General features: G+C 53.1%; 6 protein-coding genes across 6 annotated transcripts; 2 read left to right on the top strand and 4 right to left on the bottom strand.

Moving 5' to 3' along the window:
- Positions 1 to 1,840: 1,840 nt before the first annotated feature.
- CGGC5_v013824 (uncharacterized protein) lies at positions 1,841 to 2,418 on the top strand (the record flags this gene model as incomplete). Its single annotated transcript, XM_066152995.1, has 3 exons — positions 1,841 to 1,884; positions 1,943 to 1,948; positions 2,004 to 2,418. The coding sequence occupies 3 exons, from the start codon at positions 1,841 to 1,843 to the stop codon at positions 2,416 to 2,418; spliced, it is 465 nt and encodes a 154-aa protein (XP_066007646.1).
- Positions 2,419 to 3,139: 721 nt separating this feature from the next.
- On the top strand, positions 3,140 to 3,940 carry CGGC5_v013823 (uncharacterized protein; the record flags this gene model as incomplete). Its single annotated transcript, XM_032027083.1, has 2 exons — positions 3,140 to 3,414; positions 3,496 to 3,940. 2 exons carry the CDS (start codon positions 3,140 to 3,142, stop codon positions 3,938 to 3,940), a joined length of 720 nt encoding a protein of 239 aa, XP_031876508.1.
- Positions 3,941 to 4,146: 206 nt separating this feature from the next.
- Positions 4,147 to 6,124, bottom strand: CGGC5_v013822 (uncharacterized protein; the record flags this gene model as incomplete). Its single annotated transcript, XM_066152994.1, has 7 exons — positions 4,147 to 4,473; positions 4,543 to 4,854; positions 4,917 to 4,940; positions 5,040 to 5,073; positions 5,143 to 5,374; positions 5,440 to 5,556; positions 5,614 to 6,124. The coding sequence occupies 7 exons, from the start codon at positions 6,122 to 6,124 to the stop codon at positions 4,147 to 4,149; spliced, it is 1,557 nt and encodes a 518-aa protein (XP_066007648.1).
- Positions 6,125 to 6,601: 477 nt separating this feature from the next.
- Positions 6,602 to 9,321, bottom strand: MSH5 (DNA mismatch repair protein MSH5; the record flags this gene model as incomplete). The annotated part of the gene is made up of 4 exons (XM_066152993.1): positions 6,602 to 7,644; positions 7,704 to 8,130; positions 8,185 to 8,769; positions 8,827 to 9,321. The coding sequence occupies 4 exons, from the start codon at positions 9,319 to 9,321 to the stop codon at positions 6,602 to 6,604; spliced, it is 2,550 nt and encodes an 849-aa protein (XP_066007647.1).
- A 937-nt stretch (positions 9,322 to 10,258) lies between these two features.
- CGGC5_v013820 (uncharacterized protein) lies at positions 10,259 to 10,767 on the bottom strand (the record flags this gene model as incomplete). Its single annotated transcript, XM_032027088.1, has 2 exons — positions 10,259 to 10,646; positions 10,712 to 10,767. The coding sequence occupies 2 exons, from the start codon at positions 10,765 to 10,767 to the stop codon at positions 10,259 to 10,261; spliced, it is 444 nt and encodes a 147-aa protein (XP_031876498.1).
- A 779-nt stretch (positions 10,768 to 11,546) lies between these two features.
- Positions 11,547 to 13,036, bottom strand: matMc (Mating-type M-specific polypeptide Mc; the record flags this gene model as incomplete). Its single annotated transcript, XM_032027089.2, has 3 exons — positions 11,547 to 12,791; positions 12,849 to 12,926; positions 12,983 to 13,036. 3 exons carry the CDS (start codon positions 13,034 to 13,036, stop codon positions 11,547 to 11,549), a joined length of 1,377 nt encoding a protein of 458 aa, XP_031876497.2.
- Positions 13,037 to 13,521: the final 485 nt, after the last annotated feature.

The following is a 13,521-nucleotide window of genomic DNA, read 5'->3' as shown; positions in this document are numbered from 1 at the left end:
GATAGGGCTGATACAGGCCACAAGATCGACACAAGCAGGCCCAGGAGGCGAGAAGGTAGAGCAATGATTGATGGCTGTGGTCGAGTCGGGGTCGCGCAACTGGTGCAAAAACACGCAAGACGCTGACAAGAGCGAGGGGCAACTGCGGCGGGCGGGCGAACTGCGTTGCTAAAAGCCTAGAAAAGAATACGAAGTCGACGATCGGGGTTGGGCGGTCGAGCAAGACGAAGAGGAAGGGAGGAGACCAAGCTCAGGTAAGAAGGATGTAGATGGTTGGTTGTTGTGGCCTAAATTGAATTGGTTTGGCGTGATTTGGTTCGGTTCGGTATGGTTTGGACGGTGAGAAGGCGTACCCAGCCGACGTCGTTGGTAGAGTGCAGATTGGATTTGCAAAATCGACAGACGTCTGGATTTCGTCAGATGCAGCGACAGGCAGGAGCAGAAGCTAGGATTCAAAAGTCTGGCGACCTGGAAAAGGCGTAGGACGGTGCACGGTATTGACGGGAGGGGGGGTATCGCAGATGCGGGCAGTCAAGAGACAGGGTGCGGCAAGAATGCGCCAGGTTGAGGTTGGGGTACGTGTGTGGTGTGTGCGTGGGAGGTAGGTAGGTGTCTCAGGCACGTACGTACAGATAGAGGTGATGCGAAGACGCCTTAGGTAAGTAAGTAAGTAAGTAAGGAAGGAAGGAAGGTAAGGTTGGGCTGGACACATGGGTGGATAATTGACGCTGCAAACCCCCCAGCCTCTAGGTACATAATAAGTAAGGTAGGTGAGAGCCTGAGGTACCTGAGTATAGATAGGTATTGAGTAGGATGTGTCGAATTCCTACCTCCTCACCACGCGTAGGGCCGTTGGGCTCATCGCTTGCTACGGTACCCTGCGGGCGGGTGTTTATAAGGAACAAAAAAAACAAAAGTCAACTGGCGAACGACAGCAGCAGGGTTCGAACCTGCGCACCCGAAGGTACTAGATATCTGAATTGTTGTAATTCAAGTCTAGCGCTTTAGACCACTCAGCCATGCTGCCACATGTTATGGAGTGTAATGATTTACACTGTGCTTGGGGCTGCATATATCGAGCTTGTGTATCCTTACCAAAGCTTACCAGCTAAATGCCCAATATTGTTATGGACGCAAAGCATGTATTCCTTGTAGGTAGCAGTGAGTTTTTGTGTAGATTTATGGTCCCATCAGCATACAGACTACTAGCATCGCCTGTGGTGATTTAAGAGATTGGGGGCTTAGCAGACTATCCTTCCGTTTTGGGTCGGCTAGGCACGTGCTGCTTTGCAAAATCCAGACGCTAAACAGAGGGAGAACCTCGGTTACGTTTTCCAGCTGGCGTTCGCCCAACTGCGTCGCCTGGGAATTCATGAGACCATAAAACCTTCCTGCCGCTTTTGTGTTACCCCTCAGGGAATTGAAAAGAAGAAGAAAGAGGGAAAGAAAATCAAAAACCCATGCTCGTTTGCGATGAACCAAGACGACCATTCAGCTGCACCTAACTCCAAAGGCAAAGGAAAGGAGCCCATCCTTTCATCGCTGCCTCCAGACGACGGCCAAGACCAACGAGACAATCAGCAAGGTCACGGCTCATCAGAAAACGGATCTTTCACTTCTCGCCTGGCCACTTCAGCTGCCGGTCTGTCTCGAAACATGTTGACAAGTCGGTGGGCCACCCTCCCCAGCGAAAGCACAGAAAAACCACAGTGGCCGGCCATCGCAGCGCAAAATCTCGCTCACCAAGAACACACGGCAACTTATCATGACGAGAATACCGTTGGGTCTGGTTCCAGGCCAACATCTCTTCAGTCGCGCCACTCATCTAGTGTGGCCGAACATGAATTCGTCGACTTTATGGACGCCCAAGCAGGTCCAGATGACGTGAGTCGACCTCGACAACCAAAGGCTCTGATCTCCTCTCAACTGTGTGTCAAATCAGCCGTAAGTGAACAAGAAGCTCGGGATGGCCAACAGGTCAGGGATCTTCTGGACACGCCTAGCGAGCTACATATGTTCGATGACAATGACAGCTGTGAGGAGTCCTCTGTATCCACTTGCACCAAGTCGTCACTGAGAAAGGCATTGTTTGGCGCCAGCGAAGGAAAGAGCTCGAGTTGGACCATGCTTCTTGACTTCCAGCCCAACCTCTTGATGGGAGACAACCTTGCTGAAATCCAACATCATTTCGGCGATGTTGACCCGGAACAAGCAAAGGAGCTGTGGATGGACAGTTGGCGCGACGTCTTTACGAGCTACACAGACGAGGTCTGGGGAGATCTCGGTTCCCTCGTCCGAGAGGCCCAAAAGGAAGTCGAGAAGGCGCGGGAGCATGGGCAGGGACAGGGGAGAACCGATATGAAGGCGCTCCAGCGGCTCAGACAGATTCTAGCGCATGTTCGGGGACCACACGGTTAATACGATACCGAGGGAGAGGGACGTGAAAGGTCTTGGGACGAGAGGGTGGCGGCGGTGAGAGGTGGTGGTTGCTGGGCCAACTCGGCATGGTCCAATGACATCATGCGGATGGATGTCCATCTTCCCCAATTGCCCGCCGACCAGCCGCCAGCGAAGCCCAACCCCCCTCAATCGTCTTGGCCCTATCTCTCACAGGCTTGCTGAGCGCATGCATGCATCCCACCCAGGAGGCATGCACAGGGCTGGGGTTGGCCGTCTCCCTGATACGATGCACACTGCCCGACGCAGCCGATCCCACCGTACGGAGGAGACCTCTGCCAGGGCTAGCTGACAAAGTACGGATATGGACCCGACCGTCAAAATCACACCAACAGGGAAGGTCCGGATGGTGCGATGCCCGTGCCTAGCGACGAGCCGGTGATGCATGTGGACAGGCTTTAACGTCGTATTGGGGCAGCTAGGACCTGGAGAAATAAAACATTGCAGCTTTCCTCGCTATGGACGAAAGTAACCCGGCGCCTCCTTCTCTTGTCGCCTCCCATCTCCTTTGGGGCCTGATTCACTTCACCCCACGCTGCTTCACTTGCATTCTGCACCTACTAAGCTGTCGTACCGTAATAACCTACTTTGGATAGAAACCTTGGATACCAGCGGGGGAAACCACACAGCGATCCAACCTCAACGCCGTCGCTGGCAACTAGCACACATACAAACCTCCGACATGAAAGTCTCCATTTGGACGAAGCGGCTTATGCTGCTGTTTGCAACAGATCCATCCTTTGCGACCGCCAACCCGACTCCGACCCGAACCCAGTCTGCAGTCCCAACCGCCGCCTATCGAGCTGGCGAAGCATTGCTGTTTAGGCGCCAGGATTGCCCTGCTGGAACAAGTCTCTGCTCCAGTTCCTTGGGCGAGGATTTCGACGGCGTCTGTTGCGCGACGGGGCAGCTCTGCGCATATGATGACAGCAATAATGCAGCCTGCTGTCCCTCTGGGTATGAATGACCTCAAGCGCAAACTCTTGTGTTTATGCAAGCCATATGAGCGTTGAGAACTAACGTGCGCTATGCCGACAGAGCTGTCTGCACCGGCGCCGCTCCGACAACGGCACCGGCCGCTCCCACCGCCGTTTCATACGTGCCCAATTCCTACTTCCCGTTCCCGTTCGTCGCCACTTCCCTTGACCGGGGCGAGTGCTCCGACGCCGTTCAGCAGTGCTCCCGAAACTATGAAAGCTGCGTCACCCAACTGGACGGCGATACAGGCTTCGGCGTCACTGTCGTCATCCCCGGTGGAGGCGGCACCACCGTCGCCGCCACCCGGGTGGACGTCGGAACCTCCGCCACGCCGATTTGCGCCAGTCTTAGTTCTCGCGCCTGCCACGGCATAGCATACGACCAATGCTCACAGACGACCACAGTGGGTGGAGTCGTGATAAATGCGGCTGCCCGGCCGACACCAGCTTCCGTGGCTGGAATGGTTGCCGGCATCGGAGTCGCCGTCTTTGGCGTCATGCGATGAACTTCACTGCAGATGAACTCGTCGTTGACATGACTTCTTGAGTTTCCTAGGGCAGGTGACATGAGATCCCTCCTCTGCTTTTCATCTGAAGGTTGTGTACTGGAGTTTCGCTGCGGACACAAGAGTAAATGATACGACAATGATACCACGATACCAAAATTTTGCTTCGACAATACCATCGCCGCACCCCTCACCACGTCACTACCTTAGTCGTCGTTCCTTTCAACGGGTTCCCGTATTCCAAGAAACCTGCTCATCACAGAGTCCGTCCACGCCTCAAGAATGTCGATGACAAACTCCAACATGCGGCTAAAGAAAAAAAGGCTGACGAAAGAAAGGCCAGCAATGATAGCGAAGCAGATCCAGTACATCTTGGGTGTGTAGTGTTCTACAAGGCCTGGTATCTCAACGGAGAAGTAGCTAGTCATGAAACTTATGGGCAGAAAGAAAACGCTCAGCTTAGCAAGGAGGGTGGCGCTCCTGCTCAGACGGGCGGTGGCCTGGGAGTCCTTTTGAGCCGTCAGGTTGAAGTACTAAAAGATGGAGTATCTCCGTAAGCTTTCGATAGCGGCATTGTATTGTATGGCATATTGAGAGCCTACCGTATTTGACAAAGCGTCCAGCTCATCCAAGTACTCGTGCATTGTGTTCAGCATCAACAACTGCAACCGATCCTCGAGTCGTTCAAAGCGACCCCTTGCTGACGAAGATATCTTGACTTCATCCGATAAGCCGCCTAGTGACTCAAAGGCAGCACAGGGACATTGCTTGTGGCCGTCGCCGCATCTAGGTCTACAGATGCGCCTTATGAGGCTCTTGTAGCTCTCAAACAGGTGATGAAGCTGGCGAAGTTCCCTCCTGAGGGTGTGCAAGGGTCGAATAACATCACCGCTCTTCAACTTGCTTCTTCTACTCTGCCTAACGTCAGCTTGCAGAAATTCTCCGAGGGATGGCGGAGCATTTCTAAATCACTTACATTGCTTGCAAGAATTTTCTCTCTCTATGATCCACATGGTCAGAAAGGCGTGCAAATTTGCGCATCTTGGTTGGTACTTGCCAGACTATGGATTCGATCGCGTGAAGCTGCCAGCACCGGTACCGCCCCTGAATAGTCCTCGAACAGGTAGAAGAACCTATATTTCAAGCATTCAGCACAGTCCAAAGGAATGAAGATGTTCAATCGTTGGAAGGGTGTACAATACAGGTTACTTGAGCCTTCTCGTGCGGCATTGCACCCGGGCCCTGCAGTAGGCAACGCTTGCCTGACTGATTTAAGTGTGATGACGTTGTTGCTGTAGTCGTCGACACCGTGTTTGGACAGTTGGCGAAGCACCGCCATGGTGTTGGACCGCATGCCTCTTAACTCTTCACCTGCCAGTTTCGCATCTCCTGGGTAGACATATGGCGGTGTCTCATGCAATGACAAGACAACGGCTGAGGAGGGTCAGAAGATGCCCGCGAGACGTCAACTTTCCGGCCACTTCGGATGCAGGACTTACAGTTCGAACAAAGCGTGAGCCATGACCAATGTTTTGGCGGAAGCAACCCTGCCTTGTCTTCCGCATGCCTAGGGTTGATTGGTCGACGGTGTAGCCAGTTTGCACCAATACAAAGGACTAAAGACTGGTTAATGGCCCCTTTGAAGCGTCGGAGACACATGTTTCACGACATACATTGCTTTCCATGATCTATGGAGGTATAGTTCATTGTTTCCTTGACTAGGTGATAGATTTCAATGTCTTCCGACATCTGTGTCCGGGCGTCATTTGGCGAAGCACTCTTAGCCTCCGTTGATAAGGATCCAGCTTCAACATCCGCGTGGTTAACACGCTGGTCCGAAGTCGTGGTTTCTGCCACAGATGCCTTCGTAGCAGACGTCATGAGAGCCTGAAGTCGCGGTGAAAAGCTATAATGAGTGCCAATGCACTCAACAGCTGGACGCTGTGTACTTGGTGACCAAACGTTGATCCACCGTATGACGCCGTCGGGTGGTTCGTGACCCAGAAGAATGCCAAAATCATCTGCGCTCAGGTCGAAGGCTATGGTGGCTTGCTGATGGCTGAACTCAACAACAAAGTTACGGGCCTTCTCACTATCCGTCTCACCCATAGCCTTGTCGTAAACATCCTTCTGGTCAAGGTCATGAAACTTGATGGGCGATTTCCTTCGCGTATGGGCTGCCATTTTTGCGTGGGGATGATGACCAGGAAGTTGTCAAATGTCAGGCGACGCGAACGAAACGGGCGAGGACGTGGAATATCTCGGAGGGGGAAAATCTCATCGAAAGCTGTCTCTCGTCAGATCAAGCAGATATCTCCGCGCTGCCGCTGAGCATCGTGGCTAAACAAATGACCCTGTTGCGCTGTCTCGTTTGATTTGCTGAGTTTCTCCAGGATGCAGGCGACGTTGTGTTGGTTCCCGGCGGTTAAAACCGTCGGCGCCTAATTGCGATGGACAGTGTGCAAACCGCATTAGACAAAGACAGGGGAGTAAACTTAAGCAGTCTCCAGCCGCTTCGTCTGGAGAATATTCATCACGCCATCCGAACCTCATGTTCATAGCAGCCGACAGATCTGCTTCGCTTAATGAATACAGCTCTCTACCCGCAAGCCCTCGTCAAATCACTGACAGAGTCTACTACCAGGGCGCACAGAACACATGTTAACCTCGCCACAGCAAATGCCCCAATATTTCCCTTGGAGCCTCGACTTCATCGCCCATAGCCAGCTCAATGAAGTTCCTGGCGACTGCCTCGGCCTCTTGGAGACGTGCCTGATCCTCGTCATCCAATTTGGCACACGCTGCCCCAAGATCTTCGTTTCGCGCCAACAACAGTATAATCGCTTCCGCTCGCTCAACTACGGCTTTGCTGACCCCATTGATTGCCGCGCAATTGCTACCGAAGCTAGATATGCTTCTTCCAAGACGAAGGTCGTAAAGGAAAACTACCTGGTCGTCTATTGGGGCAGCCAAGTCGAGACGCACGTCCATATAAGCAAAGGTTAGACCTGGCCGGTCTCGCAGGTATCCGCCTTCGAAAATCTCATGACAATGCGTAGTTATGAGTACCTTAGGCGCATCGGTACCGAGCGCAGTGAAGTGGTCAATGAGTCCTGCCATAAGCCCGGCTCCATCGTCGGCCGGAGTGCCCTTACCGAACTCGTCAATCACGACGAGACTCCGGCGAGTAGCATGCCGCATGACAAAGGCTCCTTGTCTCAAGTCAGTCCCAAAAGCGCTTTCCTTCTGTGACACGCTCTCCCGCGTCGAGATGCGAGTGAGAATCTGGTCCGTAATTCCTATCGTAGCAAGACTTGCCGGGACGAAGCTTCCAATATGGGCTAGGTAGACAATAAGAGCGACTTGTTTGATGCAGACGCTCTTGCCAGAATGATTGGGCCCAGTAATGACGAGTGTCGTAGTTTCGCCATGGTGACTTCGAGGGTCACCGCAACCCCCCTCCAGCATGCAATCATTTGCGATGAATGAATGTACGGCCAGTTCTTGAAGCGGGTGGCGTCCGCCCTGGATGGAGATAACATTGTCGGTTGTCATCGTTGGAGCCGTCCAACCATACTTCCGAGCCCCCCGTGCTAAAGCCACCAAACAGTCGAAGTCGCCACACGCATCCGCGGCGTGATTTAGGACGGGGGCATGTTCAAGAACCTCGCAGGCGAGGTCGTGAAGAATCTGTATCTCTAGGTCTTCGCCAAATCTTAACCAGGTCTTCTCGTTAGGTGCCAAAACATCAGTACGTACGTACCTACGATTCCCGAATAGGGGTCACCTAGTTGAGCGTCCAGTTCTGCCATGCGGCGGTTCTTGAAATAGACGCTACCCCCGGTGATGAACATAACTTCCCATCTGTCATCATAAAGCTCCTGTCCCATGTACGCGGGTGTGCCATCTTGGCGAAGAGAGACCACCGTGAAAAAGCCAAGCTGTGGCCAAAAGACGCAGCCAGTGACATATGGCCGAGCCCATTCAGGGAGTTCTTGTGACATTGATTTGCATATATCGTCCAGAAGGGAATCCAAGCCCTGATAGTCATGCTTTAGTTTGTCAAGCTGCACGTTGACATGGGGCTTCACTGCAATCCTCGAGCTAGCCTTGACTTCGTCAAAATCGATAATAGAGTCGACTTTCTCAGCGACGCCTTTGATAACACGAGCGGAAATAATAGAAAGAACCTGATAAAACATATTAGCAGGTTGAAGGGATGTCTAATCTTATAGAGAACTTACCTGTTGTACGCCAGCAAGGCCATGCGTGTGTTGCAACTGCAGCATGGCATCTTGAAGTTGAAGAACAGCAATCGAAAATCGAGTCAAAGACCACCAAACACCACGGCCAATGGCTTTTCCGGTTGGGATATCTGCTCCTCTTCGTAACTGTTCCAGAGGCCTTCGTACATCCTGAATCTTCTTCAGGGCTCCGCACACACTCTCGAGTGCCTCTGCATTGTCGGACTGAAGCAGGACCGTGACAGTTTTCTGCCTCTCACGGATCGTGTCAAGATTGAGTGAAGGGCGCAAGAACATTTGCCGCAGTTTGACCTTCCCTTGAGGAGTGCTTGCGAAGGGATGAAACAGACCATAGACTGACAGGCTCTCTTTTGAGCAGGAGCCCGCTGTGGCCGAACCGGACATCAACCTGTTCGGATGAAGTTCGGATTGGAAAACTTGGAGCGAAGAAATCGTTTCATCGGTAACCAGCATAGAATCCGAAAGGGCAAACATCTGAATCGAGGCTACCGGTACCCTTAACAGACCATCAGCAGCGTTGCCAATGCGAGCGATTTCACCCAAAACGGCCCCGGCACACCCAATCTGGCAGGTGTCAGCCCACCAGAGCTCGCCTCTTGATGAATCAAAATTTGAACCTACTGATGAAAAGCAATCGAGGTCGACGAATGAGCCAAGGCGCATGAGCTTGATATTTCGACACTCACCTTGCGCGACGTCATTCGGCGAGCGACCGGTAGCAGTGTTCACCACAATTGGCCCCGAACAAATAGGTGGCAAGTCTATCAACTTATCGATGGAGTCCTGGTGGTTGAACTCATTCGAGCCGACAGTTCGCAGGAGGTAGCGCTCAGTTCCGGGATCGTCTAATCCGTGCATTGAGCGTTGTTCCGCAGTATCGCCACGGAGGAACCTACCTTCACGGGCAACGACCTTGTGCTCTTCGAAGAAACGAACCACCTCATCGGGCATCTTCAGAGGTAACACAACCACCGTCGGCTCAACATGAACCATGAGAAAGTTGATGAAAGTAAGCAAACCGGTGCCGGGCGCGTCGCGTAGTAGATAGATAGCATCCTCAGAAGTCCTGTAGTAGGCGCATCCAAGAGCACCCTTGTCCTTGACATCAACAGCCATGACAACCTCATCGCACCAGTGTTCTGGAACAGCTGCCTCCCCGGAAGAAGGCCACTGTCCATGAGCGGGCAAGCGTGGCTGCGCCGAAAAACCGGGGTGCAGACTTCTAGTCGGAGACGATGAAAAACCATCATCAGGCAAGTGTTGTTGCAAAGCCGAAATCTGAACTGATGCGGCAGCGCGTACGCTCTGACTCGACCGGTCTCCGCGGCGTACTGAGTGAGCACCCCGTGGAGTAGGAAAAATGGGCGAAGTACGAATTGGCCCGGCAAGACTGGGACTGCGTCGCTGGCGGTGCTGAAAGGGGCCTCGCAAGATGGACGGAAGTCCTGACTTGCTGCTCGAGCTGCTCCTCAAATGAGCTTGACCGTATTGAGAGTGGAAACTAGGCGGGCCACTGGCAGACATTGCAGCACTCTTGAGGGTTTGATCGAAGGTTGATGGAGGCAGCGAGTAGAGGAGAACACGATGTTGTTGTTTGTCAAAATCAGACGCCCTCAGGGAAGAAGGATAGAAGTTTCAACTTTGGCAACGGTGGCCTGGAAAGGGCGTGGCAGACACGTACTTGCCTCACTGCAACAAGGAAAAGAAAATGTGGCAGGTGCAGGTCCCCAACCATGCATCTCCGTCTCGCACGAGGAAGGTGCACCCCTTGAGGAAGTAAGCGACGGCCAGACGTTAGGGAGCCTGAGCTCATACATGCGGAAGGGCAAGGCGGTGAGTATTACAACCACATCGCAAACATCGTTCGGCCAAGAATGTCCATTCATCCGACATTACACATACATCATCGAACAAGAACCAAGGCTAGTTCGTGATGTGCGTTTTTGTTGAATCAATTGTCCCCTAGTATCATATTTGGTGGTCTAGTCCGGTCGAGAAGATCCATGGATACTTCGTGGTGACCGCTTCCAGATATCTACAAACCAGACTGCTCTCATGACGAGGCAGTGGTTGCTTGGGTCTTCTTGTCGTCTTTAGCCCAATTGGCGAAGTCGCCCTTCTGTTTCCTGATATCGACGAAGCCCGGCCGGCTCTCAAGAATTCGAAAGGGGTTGCCCAAGTAATCTTTCTCAACCTCACCGCTGCCACTGAGGAACCCTGCCTCACCCTCCCTCTCGATTTTGCCAGCCCAGACGCGCCATTGAATCGGTCGAAGGTTCGGGGCACCCAGCACAAGTCCCAGTACAACGATAATGGTCGCGACTGCCGTTTCGATCGTGATGTCTGCGGGTAGCGAGGTCGTGGCTGAATCAGGTGACGAAGACAAAGGCGATGCGGCTCGGAATGATTGTAGTGCCGTATGCTCCTGGGCTGAATAGCAACTGTTGCATAGGATACGACGTCAGTCATGAACGGCTGCGGAGAATGCGAGCATGGTCGAACTCACGCATGACCCAGCAACACAAGCCCAAAGGCAGCAATAGAGCGGGAAATCCACGTCATAGTATCTTCATGCGTCGTGATGTGTATGGCGTCAAGCGAAAGCTTCCTGAGGCAGTGGGCGAAGATGGAGTCAAGGCGCAGGTCTCAGCATTTGCATTTGTATAAATCAAATAATAATAGGTAGGTAGGTATCTAGCTTACCTCGGACATGAGTCGTTATAAGGCTAAGCGAGCAATGAGCCGTGCGGCTGTAACAGGGATTATGCATTTAAGGGGGTTCAGACGCCGCTGGAAAATGTACGAATACGATGTCTTGGAACCTCGAGTTACGTTTCGACCAGGGCAGTGGCCGGCCGTTACATGATACCTTAGCCCTTCAACATCGATTGGTGAGCCACAGGCCCCCAACGCGTCGCAACGCCCATGCAGAAGCCTTGAGTTCTAAACTCGATGCGCCCTGGTGGTTCGCGGCCACCGTGCATGAGACTGAGGAACGGATATCGGCTCCCATCAGTGGCAATGAGTAGATATGCGCCACATTTGCCACCATCTAGGCCTCGGTCAAGGATACAGGAATGCCCAACTTGCAAAGCATATTCGCAACGAGGCCCTCAACCTGGTCGCAGATGTGTAAAGTCATTTCTACTCTGCTCCGGGGGTTCGACCGGTGTCATACAATGCTAATCTCCATGTTGATCCAAACTCCACCTGTAAAACAGTCACATGTCATCCAAGCACGAGAGAAAACTCCCCGCAACCCGTACATTTATGGTTTGCCAGCTCATTCCACGCTGGAAACGCGACATTCACCTATCACAACGTGCTGTATTGCGTTGTACTCACTCTGGCTGGTCTATCCAGTTGTTGAAGTGGCTTCCTTCAAGCTCCTCCACCCTCCAGCTGCTCTCTTGCCCCCGCAGGATCTGAAGCTGCGGATCATGCATGAGATTCTCGTCATAGCCTGACAGACCATCGAGCAGGTCCTGTCTGCCGTCGCCGAAGCCAAGCGGATTCGTCCATCTAGGCTCCAGCATGGGATCCCCATACGGATCACCATATGGATGACCTCCATGGCCCATCAAACCCGGATCAATCATGGGCTCGAGGCCGTCGTGGTGGGACATGGGTCCGTACTGGCTCATACCGTCGAAGCGGCCATCCATAGGTGGGGCGGAGTAGCCCATTGCCGGAGATGGCGTCTTTCTGATAAGAACGTCCTCGACGAAACCGGTGGCGTCTTGTCGCTGATGAACGCTCTGCTGGTAGTACTGCCCACCAAGGCCCGTCTGGCTGTACGGTGCTGGCAGAGGCTTGCCAGGGTTGCTGTAGTGATACATGGACTGAGTCTGCACTCCAAGACCCATCGGGCTGCCTGAAAGCGGGGGATAGTTGTGGAAGATTGATGCCGGCGCATCGTTGCGACCGTTTCCCGGCTTCCTGATCTGTCTGCTTCTCGAGCTTGCTCGGCTGGCACCCCATTCGAGATCTTCCAAATCACCCTCCTCGAAATCTCCCTCTCCGTCCCTTGCCTTGGGCCTCGGTTTTGATGGTGTGAACTTGTAGCCCGGGTGGGCTTTCTGGTGATTAGCTCGCTCCATCTTAGCCCACTCGTTGAATTGATCGCGGACGTGTTCAGGCTCCAAGGGCCAGCCGCTACCGCAGACCTGAGATACGACTTGGTGGTTATTTTGCGTGCAAAGACTCTTGGCCAAGTTCTGGTACGCCTTGCGATACAGCATGAATGCATTCATGGGCCGTTTGATCCTACCGGGCGTCTTGCTCTCTTCCACCTCTTTCAATCGTGTTTCCGCCGATCGCTGGACGTAGGCCTCGATGTCAGCCACGGGCACTTGAGGCTGCTCTCTCGCCAGCTCGCTCAGTGGCTTTTGGAGCCCGTCAACCTTCTTGGACGATTTGGCACGCTCCTTTTTCTTCCTAGGGGTTGATTTCTCAACGCGGCCAGTGCGGGTTGCCAGAGGCTTGCTGATAGAAGGCCCTTTGTGAACGTTGAGTCCGCTTCGGGTTGTTAGCACATCAGACGCACGGGAGGGCGTCGGCGGTGATGTGTCAGGGGTACTGTAGGGCTGTGAAAAGACTTGTGAGCTACTTCACATCCACTTGTTGCTGCGTTGATTGCGTACCTGATGGTTTAGGTCTCCGGAGAGCGGTCCATAGAGTGAGCCACCACTGGTATCATAGGCCGTGTGGTTGTACGAGTGCTTCAGTAGGTCAGTTTGGTCCGTCTTCTAGCGCGTTTGACGTGGTTGCTACTCACCATCTGGCTCTCATGTCCGCGGTGGGAGTACGGAGAGGTATGATCGTATGGCATGTCTTGTTGAGGACCAGGCGTACCGTATCGAGATGGCGTTTGGTATCCACCCATATCATTTGGGTGCAGATGCTCTCTTGGATACGATGTGGTTCCGTTCGATCGTATCATGTGATGCAGTCCGTTGGTGTAGATGTCATCGTTTGAAGGGGCTGGAGAAGGTGGGCCGTTGTGTGCCATCCCAACAAGTGAGAGAAATGGTAAATGACGAAGAGAAAAGACTGGCCCGTCAGATGATACCCAACTACTTGATAGTCGATGGAAATGTGGACAGGTATGACGAAATGAAGAAGAAGTTGATGATGGGGGTAGTCCAAGGCTTCAAATGAGCTGGGTGTTTTGCTCTTTGGTTCCCTGGAGTCACCACAACAACCCTTTTTCGTTTCTAATCCTCAAGTGGAGAGATGTTTTTCGTACTTGTGGGAGAATCAAGTGGTCGCAGGACGACCCAGGTGATGAGGGGGGGACAAGGCTCGACCAATGTG

Source organism: Colletotrichum fructicola (genome assembly GCF_000319635.2).
Source record: "Colletotrichum fructicola Nara gc5 chromosome Unknown KSG_Nara_v1_contig08, whole genome shotgun sequence".
Classification (NCBI taxonomy): Eukaryota; Fungi; Ascomycota; class Sordariomycetes; order Glomerellales; family Glomerellaceae; genus Colletotrichum; species Colletotrichum fructicola.
This window is presented reverse-complemented; position numbering and strand designations above follow the sequence as displayed.